The sequence below is a fragment of the Papilio xuthus genome, unplaced genomic scaffold (assembly GCF_000836235.2).
Source record: "Papilio xuthus unplaced genomic scaffold, Pxut_1.1 DF826923.1, whole genome shotgun sequence".
In the NCBI taxonomy this organism is placed as follows: domain Eukaryota; kingdom Metazoa; phylum Arthropoda; class Insecta; order Lepidoptera; family Papilionidae; genus Papilio; species Papilio xuthus.
Genome location: NW_013531726.1, coordinates 2,247,997 through 2,268,430, shown reverse-complemented (window position 1 = coordinate 2,268,430; position 20,434 = coordinate 2,247,997). Strand labels below are relative to the sequence as shown.

General features: G+C 33.4%; 1 protein-coding gene across 4 annotated transcripts in view; it reads left to right on the top strand.

Annotated features, from left to right (window-relative positions):
* Window positions 1-693: 693 nt before the first annotated feature.
* Window positions 694-20,434, top strand: part of abd-A (abdominal A) — a 36,138-nt gene continuing 16,397 nt past the window's right edge. Inside the window, exons 1-2 of one of the 4 annotated variants that reach the window (XM_013318418.1) lie at window positions 694-1,787; window positions 8,072-8,104. In XM_013318418.1, coding sequence (XP_013173872.1) covers window positions 1,196-1,787; window positions 8,072-8,104 — 625 coding nt within the window. In that variant the 5' untranslated portion in view covers window positions 694-1,195. Of the gene's footprint in view, window positions 1,788-8,056; window positions 8,117-20,434 lie in introns of all 4 variants that reach the window. The other 3 variants (XM_013318416.1, XM_013318417.1, XM_013318415.1) reach the window with 3 other exon arrangements.

Sequence of the window (20,434 nt, the reverse complement as noted above, 5' to 3'; positions counted from 1 at the left end):
TATTTCGCATAAGTTTCTTATTAGAAATTGTTGAAAAATGTCCATTATTAAAATATTTAGCACAAGATTTTTTTTATTTATCCCTTATAAATAATATAAAAGTTTTAAAGATAATACACTTTTAATATGTAATTTTCTACTTTTGTTACATCTCTCGCAAAAATAATTCATTTTTTCCACAAACCTAAATACTATTTAAACTCATTGTAAACTTTACTTCGCTTAAATATATGTTACCGTATTGATTTATTTTGTGACCTAATAAATATGTATATATTTAATCGACATACAATATACAAAAATCATTGATGTATTACTAGAGGTGTAACTTATTTATAATTTTTTTGAATTATTTTCGATTTAAACACAGTCACATATATGTATAGACATAGAAATATTGTGAAAAATGTTTTTAAATGTTTATATGTAAACGATTACCAAGATGTTTCTCCAGGTTTCATTAACTTAGTGTTAGATTATAAGTTTTTATTATTGGTGATATATTTCATGGTCAAGGTAAAATATGAAATCGAGGGATGGTAATGAGTATACACTGTAAATTATATAGATAACATTTTATTTTATATTTTTATAAATATTGTATTTTCTAAAAGCAATATGTAAAAAGCTAATAATTGAATGTTCATTTCATTTAAAACATTTAAATCTTTAGTTTTTAAGTTGTCTGAGCTCGAAACGAATATTTGAAAAACTGTTGCAGTTTGGTTTAAAACCATTCAGTTTGACAGCTAGAAGTGCCGGAATGGTTTGTGATTGGCGGCGAATGATCTGCAGCGAGGCACTATTGGCGTAGCGGCGGGGCGTGCGGGGTGCGCGGGCCTCCCGCCATCGCCAACAATGGCCGGCGGGAAACTCGTTAGCGAATAGCTTTTATCTCTTTCTAATATGCGCTACGCAGGTAGGAATTAATGAGACGGAGAGGTTTCCGTCCCGGCGCGTTACATAAATTCTATCCCTCTCGCACTCGGTGCGTCCGATTCGCCTTCCCGCTCTCAGAGCGCGGCGGCGGTAACGCTCGCCGCGACGGGGAATTCAGAGTCGTAGAGCCTCATACGCGGGTCATAAACGATCCGCGGCCATACTAGAGGTGCACGCGCGCGAATCGATCCGAATCGCCGGCGATAAACGCATCCTCCCGCGAGGCGTACGTCGCGCGCCGCGTCGCCGCCGAGCGATGAGTTCCAAGTTCATCATCGATAGCATGCTCCCGAAGTACCACCAGCAGTTTCACCACCAGAACCTATTCGCGGGTGCGGGGGCGTCGCCTATAGAGGCGTCGCTGTCATCTTCGTTGTCGTCGTCGCTGTCATCGTCGTTGTCGTCGTCGCTGTCGTCTTCGCTGTCGGGCGCGGCGGCTCTGGGCGCGGGCTCGCCGGGAGCCGGCAGCCCGCAGCGGTCGTCGTCCTCGTCATCGGCGTCGCCCGGCGCTCCTACCAGGATGTACCCCTACGTATCGCACCACCAGCAGTTTGGGGGCTCGGTGCCCTTCACCGGCGTCGGGGCGGACGACAAGAGTTGCCGGTACCCCGCGGCGGTGGGCGCCGACCCTATGATGAACTACGCGCTGACGCAGCATAACGGTGGAGCGGCGGTGTCGGCGGCTTCTGCCAGCATGGCGGCGGCGGCGCAGTTCTACCACCAGGCGGCTGCCTCCGCCGCCTCAGCCGCTTCAGCCGCCTCGGTGGACGCCATGGGAGCTACCTGCGCGCAGCCCTCTGCCCAGCCGCTGCCTGACATCCCGCGCTACCCGTGGATGTCTATCACTGGTATGTTCCCTTCATTGCATGTCCTCGTGAATTCTGTAGACAGTTACAGTTTTATTTCAGTTTAAGGCTTTGTTTTCTGTTGTCAGACGCGTTGAAATCATTTATATTAGAAACAATAGTTTAATGAATGTAGTTTCCGAATATTACTATCACTTATGTTTTCGCGCCTTCTTGTCAATACATTGCTAAACGTGCTTAATAAGAATGTAGTTGTTATTAGTTATTTATTCTGGTTTATATATATTGTATTCGTCGGCATCCGAAGGGCGGTAAATTCTACACTTCGGTGTGTATACTTATGCTAAGATTGACTAAATAACTATACTATTTATTTGTTAAATACATATCCAAAATACTGTAAAAGATATCTACGTATGTATAAATGGTATCACCAAACATTAACAATAACAGATTAAAACCAATAAGATATATTAACTATTTTATTAATTGGTTATTGCCATTGATTGTTTATTAAATAATATCAATCGGAGTAGATACGAGTTAAACTCATATAAATGCTATAAACTTGACCATTAAGTGTTATTTTATAGGTATATTTATGTTAAAAAGACTTCATATTTGAAAACAAAAATTATGTCGACGCGTCACTGTCTTTAATTACCTGTTTAATTACACACATTCATAATTAAAAATGTAGATCAGAAGGTAATTGTAAAGTTTCATGTTCCGTATCGCAGTCGTTAACAACGCCCAGATATTTTCCCGCCGACGCCGACGGCGGAATGTTTTATACCCGAACGAATTATTCCAACATTTATTTCAATTACCAGGAACAAAACGATTTAAATACAAAGAATCTCATTGTTTGGATTTCAATCTTGAATATAAATACACTGGTTTATAAAATTTTGGATCGTAAAAATTATAAATGAAATTAATTTCTAAATTCACTTACAGTTTTGATATTTTATACAATCAAGCAATAAATTATTATTTTGATCGATTAATTATTTCAATTTATAAATATTACAATAAATAAATGTATTTTACAATAAATCTTAAATATTTTCGCGCCTTTTATAATAAAATTAAATGCCATGTTTAAAAAGCGCTCAAACTTTTATCGGATCAATTAAGCTAACAGTTTCTATTTAAATTTATATGGAATTCAATTATAATGTTAATTATCATAAACTCTTTTACGTGAGTTAATTATCTACTACATAATTATGAAGAATAATCCAAAATAAATATTACATGAATCATAAAAGTACTTTCGACTCTTCCTGATAGTAATTCAAATAAATAAAAAATATTTCTTATCTATTATATTTCAAAATTGAAAGTAAACAGATATGTTCTATTTACTAATTGTTGGTTATATAACATTAACCAATACACAAAGAGTAATACTAACTTTTAAAAATTTCTAATATGAATTAATCATTCCTGAACTTATACTAAATTTGAGGATGAAAAGTATTCAATATAAAACTATTTATCTGCTTATTTATATTATTACTATAGCAAATATACATTTATAAAATCTCTCTTCTTATTTTAATCTTCAGGTCAAGAACTTATCTCTATTGGATAATGACTAGAATCTCATTGACTTACAAGTTACCATGTCTAAAGCGACTGCAACATAGTAGACAATAATTTTGATACAAACCTCATGTTTTTTTTACAATTATAAAAATAAAGATAACAAATGAACTCTACCATTCGTCTCTATCTCGTCACTAGTATTATCATTTGACCTTAAATAGTAACAAACAAAACTAACCTAGGACAATCAACACATTTTGTAAACTACGTAGGTAGTTGCATTTCGCATATCAGCACACATGTGAGGTCCACTTTGTACTCAAAAACGGCCGCCCATTACTGTATTTAACAGTCTGTACGCTTTGAATACAATGGAACAATTAGTTTTATTCGCGATTTTATTATCTTTTATCGCATTACTAGATCGTGATGTCGCGTAGCAATTAGAGCTTGCAGTACCAACAAATATTTTAAAACTGACTGACAAATATATAATGTTAAAGTTTATAGCTTCGAAAGCTTAAATGATCCATTTAAAGTGTGAGGTGAACTTATATACTTAATTGTTTCATCATCAACTCACTATTCGTCCCCACTGAGTCTACCCAAGTTAGGGGTGACTAGGCCATAGTCAACCACGCTGGGCAAGAGCAGGTTGGTTGATTTTGATAAGTGCAGGTTGCATCAAGATGTTTTTCGTCACTGTAAGAACATCGAATAAATATAGTTATGTAAATCGGAAATCGAAAAACACATTGTTACATGGCGGGTTTCGAACTTAGAACCTGCAGATTGCAAGTCAAGTGCTTAACCCCTGAGCCACCGATGCTCGAGTTAATTGTTTGTTTTTAAATTATTATGTAGTTGTCAGATAATCTAGTACAGAATATACCTAGTGGAGTTCACTGTGAATGTCGCAATAGTATCAGAATGCCGCAGACATTTAGCATGCGCGAGGGCAAGGTATTACAATGGCAAAGTTCCAATACTTATGCATCCTTATATTCCTTCTGATGTGTTGTCGATGTGATTAAAATATAGATTAACATCTTTGTTTGTTAAACAGTTAACTTAATATTAAATTAAAACTTTTTAATGGTATTCAACATTTATATTTTGTAAAGTTTTGTTTAAGATGACTTGTAGTAGTTGTGTGGGTAATTTTGTACTAGACAAAGTGGTTATTTGTCTAAGCATAGGTAGTGACATACAGATAAACTACATCTAATCTGAAGCAAAAAAGAGAGGCAAGAAAAAGACCTCGGGAAGCCTCCTCAGAGATATCATTCAAAATTTACTTATAAAGAAAATTGTACAAGACGTTTTTCTTATATTTATTAGTATTTAATAACATTTAATATAATAAAAGTCGCTACGCACACTAATTTCAATGTGATGAAAAATATTGATTTCTTTTAAAAATGTCTATTACTAGATTATACTATTAATCGAAATATTTCTTAAAAATTTAAGTAAGTAAACAATTCATTTCAATCAAATGAAAGTTGTAAACATAAACATAATTGACGTCTATAATCTTAAAATTTATGTTATATTATGTTATTATTTTATGTTATGAAACTGTTTCAGACTTTATAATTATTAAATGTAATATTTAAATTACATAAATATTTTAAAACACAACCCTTATAGTAGCTGTGAGATGAATTATACGTGAAAATAACTATTTCCTCATGTAGCAACGTGTGAATCATAAAGATTTTTGCGTCCGCATCGGAGATCGACCTTCCTGGCACATGTCCGTCGTCAATAACGCAACGCGTAAAGAACCTCATAATCAAAGCCGATGTGCCATCGTAACTGGCTCGTAGCTCACTCGAATTATTTAGAATGGCCTATAACCGACTTGTTTTTGTTTCATAAACGACTATTTATGTGATTTGTTGCTAATGTTAGATTATAAAAATGACCGGAGCATTGGGGCGATGTATCCGTCTCGCGCTGATTCGGGACGAAAATACAGCGGCAGGTGCTTGCGACACCACGTGCTCGAAAATAAGATGGCGGACTCGCTACCGACTCGTGGTATTGCCAGTTGTAAAATGCGTCATATTCAACTGCTTTACTATCGCGTTTCAATTAAATTTATTAAGTGACTTTTAAACAAAGTTAATTTAAAATTTTAAATTTTAAATTGTAATTTTTAGCGCGGTTATTGGTTAATAGTTAATTTGTAATTTATTAATAGTTTGAAGTCGTATCCATAAATCTTTTTTTTTGCATTTATTTCAACACCGAAACATAATATAGCTGGATTTTATACATTTTAAAATTAACAAAGGTTTAAGGTTATAATTAAGTGAGAATCAATTATAATTTAAAAAAGAAATAGCTGGAGGCACTAAAACAAGTTTCTATGAACTACTTTGGGTATCAATCAAAGCATAAAATCAACAATGGCCGCAGATAATGTGAACCCTATCGGTTGCAAGGGAGCCAGTCACGTGTGGGCCAGCGCGCGGGGCGCATGCGCCGACCCAACATGGCCGCCGACAACCAATCGCAATGCACCCGAACTCGGCATGTAATGCCCTGCAGGCTTCTGATTGCTATTAATTACTTTAGAAACACTATATCAACCACTATAGTATGTTTAAGCTAAGATATTTGAACTTTTTAGACACCCGAGTAGGTACAGTACATTACAAAGGGGTACAGTTCTTTTTCCATACTAAAAAAGGTCGACATCATTGGAATTTTTTTGATATTCGAATCTCCTCTACCATTGCAATTAATTATGGACATCAAAAGTCAATTAACATTCTTAATTATTTAAAAAGAAACGGAATCTGGGGGATATTACGTCGCTTGATAGAGTTATTTTATCATACTACCTACCTTATCTATGTTATTTATTGAAATTCAAAATTAAAATAAGAATAAGCATAAAACATAAATAAATAAAAACATGAATTGTGGAACAACATTATTAACTTCGACTATCTTGACTTGTGAAATATGACGCCTGGTTGTAGGTATTAAACCTTCTTAGAGTTGTCACGACGAAAAATTAGCGCTCAAAAATATCGGTTTAAAAGACAGTTTTATCATTAAGAGAGAATTATTTATGTTAGATATCGATGCATCGCTTAAGACATAATCGAGTTTGTGTGCACTTAAAGGTAATTAACGATTATATTCGCTTACGACATTTTACGTTTCCGATTGATAGTGGGATAACACTAAATTAAGTGGTGAGGAACCTGGCTTAATTAAAGACTGCATAATCGTCAGACATTACCTGAATATAGGGCTGATATGATAACATGTAATCAAACATCTTTATCAAAGTCACATTGACACGTAGTATATACCTATACATATATAGTAACATTCGGTATATACCTGAGCGTCGGTGGCTCAGGAGTCAAGCACTTGACTTGCAATCTGCAGGTCCTGGATTCGAGTCCCGCCAAGTACGAATGTGTTTTTCGATTTCCGATTTACATATGTACATTTATCCGACGTTCTTACGGTGAAGGAAAACATCGTGATGCAACCTGCACATATGTGAGAAGAAATTCAAAGATATGTGTGAAGTCAACCAACCCGCACTTAGCCAGCGTGGTTGACTATGGCCTAATCACCCTTAATTTAGGGTATGGTCCGAGCCCCTCGGTGGGGACGTATAGTGAGCTGATGATGGTTTATACCTTAATTATTTTGCTGCATATATTTAGTCAACCCTAACTTAGGGTAATTTCTGAATACCTCAGTGGTGACGTATAGTAAACTGATGATGATTTTAAGTTAGGTTAATTTAGTTATTTTTCATTCTCTATCACTAAATCGTATAAATCATACCTAACAAAAATTAAATAAAATACATTTAATCGGATCTTAAACTTATTTCAAAATTAAACATTACACAGGCTTTAGACAATTTTAATTATTATGATTTTTAACCTTCAGTTTTTTAACCTGAGAAAAACTTTTCAGAAATTAATAATTACTACATGAATAAAAAAATGTTTTCTCTAATAAAATTATAGATATATTAATTTCCTTTTATACTTACCGCCTTTCCAATGCATATTCGAAGACATTGTAGATTTTTTACTTAATATATATATATTTTATTTATATATCAATTTCTCATATATATACCTAATTCCTATTTCTATAGTAATTAATATATTCAATTCTGTCAGGAGTTCAAACCCGCCTACGTTATAGCCGCATTGATATATGTCTCTGTTGTTAATGTTTTAATAAATTTGTATAAAATAAGCTATTTTAATGTTAATTGCTACTTTCCATTATGTTGTAAACATCACAGTAGAATAAAAACCAATCAAAATTTGCATTTTGCTAAATTTAGTGTCGAGTAATTTTTGCGCTTGATGTTAAGTTCAACAACTATCGAATTGACTAGTTCACTAACTAATCGTTGGTTTCAGATACCAAAATCTCTATAGATACCATACCATCACCACCTATCATTATCTTTGACAATAAACAGAGATAAGTATAAGTTGTTCATAGGGTTTTTGGTCTCAAAAAGCAACGATGAATTAGATAAAACAGAACAAACCTTAAATATCTTATTTTAAACCAATAAATGTAGCTATGGTAATAATTCAACTATTTCATTTGTAAGCTTTTCGCGTTTTATAAAATAAGTGTTTTTGTACTTAGTTTAGTTTTTTTTTTCTAGATTACTATGTAATTTTAATTTCTAACGTTGTGCATGTAATTCTGCCGAAACAATGAACATTCAATACGATTGATAATAGATTTTCCATTTCCAGATTGGATGAGCCCCTTCGACCGCGTGGTCTGCGGTGAGTTTAATGGTATTTATCGTTTCAATTTTATTTTCTTTTAGTTTTAAGTCTTATGTATATAGAAATAAAGATCTACAATCCCTACACATGATCTTCAATCGTTCTAACAGTTCGTTCGAGATTCCTAAGAACTTTTACATTACAAAGGGACCACCCAGGTGTATGTGAAGGCACTATACATAAATAACGATACGAGGCGTCGTTATCGTCAACTATTCTATCTTACGAGCATTCGAAATATAAATCTAGTTCACCAGAAAGCTAAGTTTCTGACTTTCGGAGTAGTTGTACCTAACTACTTGCAAAAGTATTCATTTTTTGCCATTTAAAAATATTGCAAAAAAATTAAATTAAAATTGTTTATGCGATTATAATCTTCTTAATAACGTGTCTTAATAAAATAATTGACTCAAAATTAATTATGATTTGTATTTATGTAAAAATTTAATTATCTTATACATTTTATTTTACTTTTGCACAATTTTTCTGAAAAAAGTATGGTCTTTTAATATTCCGCTATATTTGCATTAGAGAATTTGAAAACTCGTGTAAATTACCTTCACAAATTCTACAACATTCTATGGGACTACGACTCTCATAAATATTCCACATACAACCTCCTTTATTGTAGCATTCTTGGAAACTACGTGGCGTTCGAAATTCAAATTTCAAATATAATGGTATAAGGCACAACTTGGTAACGTGAACGAACTGATAAAATCACGTATATATTTATAGGGACATTTGAAGATCATGTGCAGAGGCAGACAATCCTTTCATCCATGCCTTCCGTAATGTTCTGTTGCAATTATTCATTTGACATGGCTTAGTTGAATCATTGCAATTAACATCACAAACATCATTCCGGAACTTAAAAAACGCTGTTAATTAAAAAAGGTTGTTTAATAATACTGAGGAGGTGTTTATGTGTTTATTTTTATTTATTGTACTTAATGTGTTTAATGTTTACAGAATATCGTATAATATATGAGCACTTGTTAATTACAACCAACTTTTACGTTCCGTATATGTATTTAGGTATATAATAAGTATATTAACAGTACAATTCAACCTATTCTTTTTTAATTTTTAATAAACTAAGACACACATAAGTAAAATTATGTTCTAATGAATGAGAACTTATTTATATTATTTTAAGTTATTGGAGCTACATAGATAGATGTTTCATTGTCAATAAATGTTTTATGAGAGAATTTATGAAGTAAAAATAACATTTTCTTGGTTATTTTTAGTTTATATACACTATGATGATTCAATTATACTGCCTACCTTGGATTAGGTAAAAGGTAAGTAAAATAGGTAGACTTTAAGTAGCAACTATAAACAATCAAAATAAAGACTTTTGCGTATATAAAATTAACAGCATTACCTATTTAAATATGTTTTATTTTACTTTTTAACTACACTATAGTAGTGTTAAATATAACAGGAAAAAATCAGTCGCTAAAAACTTAAATGTCGGCAATTTAAGCTACCTTTTTTACCTTTTGCAATAAAAAGCTACGCACAATAGCAGCGAACAGTTACCTATTCCTACAGAAAAAATACAAAAAGCAAATAAAGGGTTGATAAAGGTAGCATTGTATGAAAACTTTCTCCATAGACAACAGGCAAGGAGTAGAACTGAACATTTAAAAAGAAATCGTTTAGAAAGCGCTACAGTAGTCATTGATAGTATCAGCAGTTTTTTTATGCAACAAAGGTAATAGACACTGGGTTTAACAAATTGTTCAGATTGCACAACACAGTCACGAAATTTAATTTGCTTTCCACCATTCATGAACCAGGCCATAAGAGTTGATATTTTGTTTTACAGCGAAAACAAAAGACAGTAGACATGCTATACAGAATCACGCATTTGATATATGAAAAGTTATGGTCAAGGATATATTTTTAAAAAGGTCTTAATAACTTTAGGACCAATGTCATTGAATAATTAACATAAAACAATTGGTAAATTACTTTATAACTGGTTGACTAAGTTGTTGTTTTCAAAATACAACCCTTTATTGTTATATGGCTCTATGCTTTCTACTTTCACAGGATTTAGAGAAAAAAGGACAACAAAGAGTTCACGGCAATAGGGTTGTGCAAATTCTTATATTGTTAAAACTGCCTTCCTTTGTGCTAACAAGATGTTTACAAATAAGGTATAAGTCAAAGGGTTTTAAATCACGGTGTCGAAAGCTGTTAAAACAAACTAAGAACGGGCCCATTGTTTTGTTGGCACGCTCGCAAATTGCTTTATTACTCAACGCCGTGCGGTCGTTTTACAAAACTCGATATCACCAAATTCGCAGTCAAAACATCGTATTGCTATCACATGCCCCAATGGAGATTGGTTCGTTGGCGCCGGCTCATTGGCCGAACGTTTTTACTTGCATCCGCGCCCGCTAAAACTATACTCGCGTCGTATTCCCACAGTATTTTAGATAAATTCGCGATATAAAACAGTCGCATACGCAAATTTATAGCGGCCATACGCTCAACTGTATAGTGCCGCATTAATACACCTTTATCATCAATATATTTTAGTAATCGACCAAACAGAACAGATTATGCTTTTAGAGCTTATAAAAATCGTTTTATGGCTCCATAACAATTATGAGATAATCGCTGTCAATCGTAACTTCACCGTTACAAGGCGTTTGAGGCTAGTGGAAAAAAAACTCCGCCCGCGAACAATAACAGCTGAGAATTGACCATAAAGTGGCGACCTTGTGGCAATAAAAATTTAACGAGGCAAGCCCGTGGCGTAGAGTTGTATAAACAGTGTGCCAGATTTGTGAACGTGACTGTCATAGAGAAGCCGGCCGACATCTGTACGTGTTGGCGCCAAATTTAACTTTATGATATTAAATTTTAGTGGTAATAGAAAATAATAGTCGATCATTAAAAGTTAATATTTAAAAATGGTAATAGTATCCATTCGAGACATTAATGCAAAAGCAATTTGCCTAAGCATAAAATAGAAGCGTTTTTATTATTTGATTTTGTTGCTACGTAATATTCCAATGTTTAAACTAATAGTTTATCTATCATTTTGTCCTACTTTCCTCGGCATTACGTAGTAAGTGATTTTGATAATGAACTTAGAGTGACCGTAAAAAGCAATATGCTTCCGTTACTATACAGTAAATAATGTCAATGTCAACGGTTATAGCCTGTATTAGAGTACCATATGTTAGGCCGCACGTCGCACGCCGCACGTCTGCCATCAGGCAATATGTATGAGAATGGTTATGGCGTCAAAGAACACATACTTTTTGTCGTTCAAGGCCACAATTGTTGCTATTTAGTGTATTACGTAACTCGCTTTATTTAGCATCGTGACGAAAATGTGCAATAGGTTCGTTGGCCTGCGCGTGAGTGGATTGCGGCGATGCAATTGTTGTGAATAGACAATAATTGGAATAAAGAACACGTGCGCTCTCAAAATATTATCTTCGTGTGGATCTTTGTATCATTTTATTTTATCACAATTTTTATTTCATTTCATTCATAGTAGTTTTTTTTTACTTTTTTTTTTCGTTTATCGTTCTACATTTCAATCAAATGCAATTGGTTATGCACGGCGCCATATAGACGTTATGCTCATAGTATTGGTATTGCATTTAAACATTTTAAACGATTCGTCTCGTTTCAGATAATTACAAATCGCTGTATCTGACCACGAGTGTTAATTCGTTACAGTAATTTATTTAATCCGGTCGTTTCGCCGCTTCCTGTGAATTCCTAGAGAAGGCATAGAAACTTATATAGTTTTTATAGCGGGCAATGAAACTAGTTGAAGTGATTTAAACACATGAAATAGCAAATGTTTAGTGTAAATTTTTTATAGTTGTTCTATGAAAAATACTTGCACGCTTCCTCTTGTGACCGTAACATTTCGGCGCTTTTTAAGTCGGCATCGCGTAAAACTAACGTAACTGACGTAAAACATTTATATCACTTCTCACTATGAAATGTTATTGGATCGCTTGTGAGAGAACTGGCGGAGTGAAACATGATTCATATAGTGATCTCATCACTAGTATTTTGTTCGCAATACGTGCATTTGTTATTTGTAATGCAATTTACAACGTCAGCTCTTGTAATATCCGTAACGTATGCATTTGGCACGTAAAATACAGGACTGTTCGACTTATTATTCATCTTTGTTATGTAATAATAATTAAATTACATCGCAGGTATTCGACCAAGATTCAAATTCCATTTTTTAATTTCTTTTAATAGCTCACAGTAAATTTTCAAGTTCAGTCTGAAACTTAAAATAAACCTAACTTCAACTTTAAGTATAAATATTAAGTTAAGATATCAATTAATATGTTAATAAATTATACTGTTTTTTTTTTCAAAGAATAGATTTGGTAACCTCCTTAATGAATTAAGCAAAAATTAAATTAACAAATATGGTTATACTAAGGTTAAAAGCTTAAAAACAAAGAAAACTTCAGTGACCTAAGGAGAAACAGCCGGTGCTTTGCAATTTTAATTCGTATCCTGTTAACATAAAACCAACATGTTTATGACTCGACGACGAAGACGAAATATCATTTTATGTTGACAGCATAACCTTTATATTTTAATTGCGGTTACGTTATTCTAGAACTAGATAACATCTACTTTGTCATAGTTGAAATGAATCACAATTTAACCTATAAACCGATTAAAAAAATATACTATCTATAAATCTATTAATCCCAATCTTTTTTGTTATATTTAACGTTCTTCACATCTTTTTCAATTATTTTATTTCAAATAATTTAATTAGATTTAATTATCACTAGCCAGTTGTACAATTTAAAGCGCATTAAGTACCAAAAAAAGAAAGAAACCATTAAGTAGAAAAAAAAACATTTATTAAATAAAATTTTCTTTTTCTTTATATTAAGAAAATGATTACTTAAGTGTAGGCGAGAAAATGTGTTTCTAAAAGTATATAATAATGCTTCAAGGCACTTTGACTACGAAAATATACATAAGTCTAGATCAAAACCTACACTAATTCTAGCTAAAACGAATACACATAGATATATAATGCAGACCACAAAAGTGAGGCAACAAAAGGCATCTGGATGCATTTTGTTATGATAAATGCCCTCAGTTTTATTTACAAAATAAAATTGCCTAAGATTTTTAAGATTAGACGTCAAACTTGTATAAAACACTCCCCATCCACAGATTATAAATATATTCAAATACTTATAATTTAAAAACTCCAAAATATAAAACGCGTGTAGTTTGTACTGCGTTTATATTACCGGCTGTAGGTTTGGTAATAGCTCAAATAAAAGTACCAAATTAAACTGATATATATTTTTAGTTCATTAAAGACTATAAAAAGTTTTTTTTTTCTATAAAAGGACATTAAGTGTGAAATAACATACATTTGTAATAATGTATATTAATAGTGTTCAAATAAGACTGTAAAATTTTAAATAAACTTTATCAATGTCCACAAAACGACATTCTGATTTACTTTTAAAGGCAAAAATATGCAAAAATCAATTTTTATTACAAAGTTCATTCAAAATTAGGCTTCTTTTATAGTAATATTAAAATTCAAAGCATTAATAATTTTTTACACAAAGTATAGAATATAAAATAACTGTTAATGTTTATTTTTATGCAAACAGCTAAACAACTTTTTTTTATTATAGAACAGTATACTATAAATTTAATATTGTTATCAATTCTTGCGAATTCAATAATATCTTCATTAAAAACAGGAGAAACATAATAAATATTTCGTGGCAAAATATTTATCAAAGTCATTTTGATTATCTGTGAGCAGTCATAAGATAGCACGGCTGACGGTTTCACTTAACTTGTAATGCCGCGACTGTTGCCTTGTCCTATGAATACATCAATATTTTAATGCGCCTGCGCCTAGATTTACATACAGCTTTGTATAGCCAATCATTTGTACCAACATAATTTCCTTCAAACGACTGTATATAGTAAATTGTTTAAACGTTTGACTTGAATGGTCAATGCGTTTGGAATTTACATTGCGGGATTAGCTCTCATGCTTGGATTAACAATAAAATGACACATAGATTTCTTGGTAAAATAAAAAAAATGATAGATACATAAATTGAAAGTGATTTATACGAATGCAGGGGAAATTTGCATGAGATTGTTACTCACATCTCGTAGTATTGCCGAGAATGAAGCTTGAATGTAATAATGTAAGAAAAAATCCATTGTTATCAAATCTCTATGTACCTGAATTTAAGGTCATCAAAAGTTATTTAAGCTCAGAGGCTGAAGATGCTATAAAATATTAAATATTAAGTTGGAATAGTAAATGTTCATCAGAGCTAACAGGAAATAAAAATGCAAGGAAGCAAATTAATGTTCAGAAGAAATTCAAACAAAATTAAGCAAAAGATGTAAATAAGAAAATAACACGGAGATGAAATTGGCTTAGCTCCAAAAAAAACTACAAGCTTTTTATGAAAAATTGCAATAAAGATTTTCGGTCAATATCAATTTATTATCTTTATGTTATAAAAGGTAATTCAGTTTTTAAATAATTGAAGCATTGAATTTTTTAATTTTACAAGGTTTAAATAAGCTGCCATACTTACATTACTTGATAATTGTTAAAATTAATTACATCTAATGATTTAATTTTTGCAATAAATTTACTAAATTATTCACCAAATTACCAATTTAAATACATGTCTAAATGCCAACATAGACATGTAAGAGGTTGCCGAATAACATGCATATTGAAAGGGACAGCGGCGCGTTACTTTGACCCAAAATAAAAAGTAATTGAATATTCCAAGTCGGATCGCGCTAGATTGGTATTAAGTTGTTGGAAAATCTTACAGTTGATTGAAAAAAAAATATTCTTTAGTACATTTGCTACAAATACGCTACGTAATTTTATGTTTATAATATTGTCTGAGATGAGATTCTATCGCTTTTGAATGTGAGCGGAGGCATTGTTCAACAGACCGACAAAGTTTGTAAGCGCCGCGCCGCGTCGTTCAGTTTACTACGCTTACGCCGACTACGTTATGTTAATTTCAGTATCACCATGTAGTCTGCCAAAGCGCCACTTCGAATTTATTTTATTAGTCTATCACAAGCTGAATCGTAGGTATTCTAATATCTACTAATGCTACGCTCGAGACAATTTATTATATGAAATTCGACGCAACATTAGTTAAAATGTTCCAAGAGAACGTATAAACATTTAAATTTATAAGGTCGAACGTATATCGTGGTAATGTTAACTTAGGATCGTTGTTTGTGAAGTTTGATATAACGTTAAGACGCAAACAAAGCGAAGGGCAAACTACGAAAGTCCGCAAAATTTGATTATGGGCGCGTGCTCGCGCCGATAGCGGGCAATCTTCTAATGTATTAGGTGTCGATTGCTCTCAAAGGGATTAAATGAAATGTGTACAATTTATATCTCTATTAACGTTAAGTATTGTTTACAGGCGTCTGATCACGGCTCCGGAGGCCGAACGCAGGCGCTTGTGAAAACATTCGCGCCGAGATTAAAGGTGGACGTGGTCGTATCGGCCATTTTATCGAGACCTGGTTACGTTGTAAGCGAACTTTGGAAACCGGCGCACGATAGCTTTATACGTTCGCAGGTCAGCGGTGACTGGACACTTTTGAGTTTGTTTACAGCGAGCTCAGCGTTTCCGACCAGTTTGCATAACTGGAGGGTAGTCTCAATAAAAACAAATTGGCTCGCTGACCAGAGTTGGGCACTTACACACGTTCGAGGAAGCCGGGCGACAGGCTCGAAGGTGATTTACGAGCTTTCGAGCGACTTGCAATGCGGGCCACAAAGAAAATAAACGCGCGCTGAACTATGACACTTGCAACTTAACTGCAACAATTCAACTCAAACGTAACCATGTCTTTCTCGGAAATTTTAGGACCCTGTATACATTAATATAAGATTTCGTAACATTAAGAAACCTTTTTAAACCAAATTATTCTATAAAAGACACCTATTGATGGTTTCGAGCCAATTAAGGCGGTCACAATGTTTCTTCATTAACAGTGCTCCAAGAATTCGAATACCTTACAACAGATAAATGGTCGACATCTCGGCTTACTTAAAATACTCAGGCGCTCCAATCAAACGTAAAACAATAAAAAATAAAGCCGCGCGTCGTTAAGGTGAATAAATTACAAGATAAAGGGGATGGAATTATATTACGAGCGGTGGGTAGGCCGTAGGCTCTATGCGGCTCGCGTGCATTAATCTGAGAGATACAATCGCGAACAGCCTCGCCGCGTAAATCTGAGATACACATCTTGATATATAACCAGTGGGGGACGTTTTCACCTGGAGTACCACATTTGCGGAATGGAATGACGTACACTTGGATAATAAATGTTTAAAGAAAATATCCTGTTTACATGCCTTTATATTGTTGCTGTACGTTGTAAATGACACTAAAAGTAAATTAATTCTGTTTGGTTTATTCTAACAGATAATATATGGTGCGAAATGATATCAAACAATGAAATAAATTAAATTTCCGTTTGAATAACATTGCATAAATATTGCTATTTGATCGGGTCGATAGAGCTTTTCATGCAACTGTGAGTATCGTTCGTGTAAAACTGTCTAGGGACGTAAGCTGCCTTCTCTGTAATATTTTCTATGTTTTCAAACAAATTTACTTTTTAAATTAATCACACCGTATATCCGTAGTTGATAATTATTTAATGGAAGCGTTTTGTATTTCCTATTTACATTCTTAAGCTTAACACCAAAATCTCTCATAAAGTCGATTTGATGGCTGCTTAAATTATTTAAATATTTGAAGTGCTATTAAAACAACCATTAGCTCATTTATTAAATGAATATGGTGAATTAAAAGGTGTGTACAAGGAATAATTTCAATATTCACTTCCTAAAACTACTCGGTATTCCTATTATAATGTAAAACAGTATTTTTTAACGACCTAACGCTGTTTTATAGTCCCCAAGCTCGCCCATTGTAATTACAAACGCTTCTATAATTAACAAAGTTTCGTGTGACGCAGAAATTAACATGCGCCCACTTACACAGTATAAAGGAAAAGATTTAAATAAATCTGTTTCTTTCTTTTTCTCGACAACGAAACGCAAACCGGATAATAATGAGATTTGCGTTCAATTAATACAGCGTTGACGCTTAATCGTTCGCATTGAGAAATGAAAATTAATTTTTATTATAGACAAGTTTAATTGTTACAATCCGAGAATTTTTGACGCGTTTTACTTTTGATCAGCCGACTTCGTTTCTTGCGACGCAAGAATGTTTTTTTAAGCCGATGTTAATATAAAGTTTACTTAATGACTTTATCTAAACGGTGTTTGCAATATCTTTAACAACGTCTCGGCAGGTATACATGAATTATGAAATTTATCCGGACTTTGCTCGTAACGCATAGGTTTTATGGTAATTAACCGTTGGGAAATTATAATCAAGAACTGTTTAATTACTGCTCCAACCACCCATAGAGTTGGAGAATTCATTTATATTTTCAAATATTGTGCTATAGCAGCGAACTTAATTAACATGAATTTTATGATTTAACTTTATTTACAACATGTCAATTCAGTCATAAGTTTTTTCTCTTTCACTTAATATCACTTACAAACAAAAAAAATGACCGTGATTAAAATGAAAAATATCTCTAATCAATTAAATGTTGCTTTAGCATATTATAAATTATTATATTTTCTTTCCACTAAATTCTTATCTTGTTCCTTCAAAACTTTGACTTGTCATTTGCAATTTTTCTAGGTATTAATGAATCAAGGCAAACAAGGATTGAGTTGTGTTGTAGAATTATTAAACTACAGATAATGAATGTAATAATTTGTTGAAGATAAAATCTTTTTCTGTAGCAAATATAATAATGTTAATAGTCTTTATATTCAAGAATCATATTAACATGAACGTTGATCAGTTAAATAAACAGTTTAATATATGAATAGTCCTGCCAACGCGTATTTTCTCAACCGGCAAACCCAGTTAGCAATTAAAACCGTTCAATACAACTAACATGCCTCTTAATTCTTATTTATCTTGCATAAAAAATATTTAATTAAACTAGCATTGTATTATATTTCTGTTACCAACGTAAGCGTAGATTTTCTTTTTCTAACTATGTAAGTTCAATCAACCCTTCACAAGGGAGGTGTTAAATTCGAAATTATAATCCAAGAATAAAATCCAAGCAATTGATATAATTTTATGTTGGCCATTGTCGCCTTTAGTATTCGAGCGGTGTGTCGTAATGTATGTTTAGGGATACCAGGGGGCATCCGTGGGGCTAAGAGGATCAGGGGATAGTCGCAGGGTGCGTCTGACATTGAAGAAGTGCCAATAACAGAGGTATAAATAGCGGGGGCCGGCGGCAGAGGGCGTTACATCGCTACGAGATCAGAATATTTTGTTAGTTCGCTCGATATCGCGGCCCAAACAACGGATTACAATGCGGGAAGGCGGCTCCCGCCCGATATCGATCTGTGCGTGCTTGATACATTGCAAATTCTGCGCAAATTTATCGAGTTTACGTGGCATCCAACGACTAATTTACAACGTTTACTGTCGCTCTATGTAGCGACTCATTGTCTTTAAATCACACTACCTGTGTTTCAATTTAACAGAAATCTTTATAATAAGCGTGAATAGCTTCCATAAAAATATTAGAATTTAAATGCGTATAAACCGTTTCTTTATAAGTATCATTTAAAGGTGATACTGCTATTAGCACCCAAAAGAGACATAATAAAAGCTATAAATTCACCCCTAAAAATCGAACACCCTCGAAGTAGACAAAAAGTGTCCAGAATAAATTGGAATGGTAGTGGAAGCCTATAAAACATTCAGTTTATGGGGTGTCATATTTACATGCGTGAGGATGTCGACATGGGAATTTGGACATAGGTAGTTGCCTATTTTGTCGTTTATTACAACACTAGCTGTATTACGCGCGAACTTCTTTCAAGGATTTATAAAACACATCTAATATGGTAAAGCATCGCTCTTAAATTCACGTAAGCAGCCAGACCTTTTTCGATAATTACATTTTCGGGATCTCATTGGTTGCGTCTACAAATCCAATCACGGGAATGCTTCAATTAAATAAAGCAGCAGAGGGTACGCTAGGGTGCTAATCGATTGGCAATAAATTCGGATCCGTAACATTTGCGAACTTATATGTTACGTTCATTACGTCTATAAATATTCACGTAGCGTGCGGAAGCGTACGTGTTAGATGTATGCGATGGTAGGGTGCGCAGTGAGAGGAAACAAGTTCTGGAATGTTTTCAAACTATGCGAAGCTGTTTTTAGGTATGTTTATAGGAGACCGGGCGTGAAAACATCCCTTGAATGTTCTCTCAAGATTAGTCAGAGCTATTCGACCGCGTAACATGACGAGCGATACTAGCAAATAAAATGTTTAGGGTCGTTTTGACCAACAACGAGTACGGCTAGCTTAACCAAATAGTCAATAGGCTTATTTCAGTCAGCGCCCGCAGGGAGCAGTAGAAGTACAAGGTTACCATAAAATTTAGCTAACGATTTGCAATTCTATCTTTTCCAGGCGCTTAAGGGAAATATGAACATAATGTTATGTTGAATAGTTCACCTTTTATATATATTTTAATTAAGCCAAATAAATTATATAAATTGGATATTTTAAAAAACCTACGATATTTTTTATCTAAATTGATGACAATCGTTAATTATAGACTTAATATAATTTTAATTTATTATTTGTTATTATTATATCTAGTTTTTATTACAAAGCAGCGGAATATTTAATCCTCTAACGAGACGAAATGAAACTTTCCTTGTCGGATTAATTTTTAATTATAATTGCTGAGTCGCAAATGGCGAGCGCTTAATAAAGATGCGGCCTGAATGCGTGAGAGGCGATATTTAATCACTGGCCTTTAACGAGGGTTTGGGGGAGAAGAGGGGATGTGACTGGCATTCTAGAATTATAAGGGTGCCTTAATTGTGCTCAAACATTTTCTATTTATGCCTACTCTTTTTGAATTCCTAATTTTATTGCAACATAAAATGCAGAACACAATCAGACAACTAGAAGTTTCTTATATGCGATGGTGAATTATTTTTAATTAAAAGTTAAGTAAACAAAAAAAATCACTTCGCAAATACGTGTAATTCTATTTATAAAAAATTATCATATTAATTCCTATCACGTACAAAAATAATATTTGTCACTTATTTAGTCTGCAAAAATATACACGTTTATCATGTTGTACATACTAAAAATTAAATGATAAGGAAA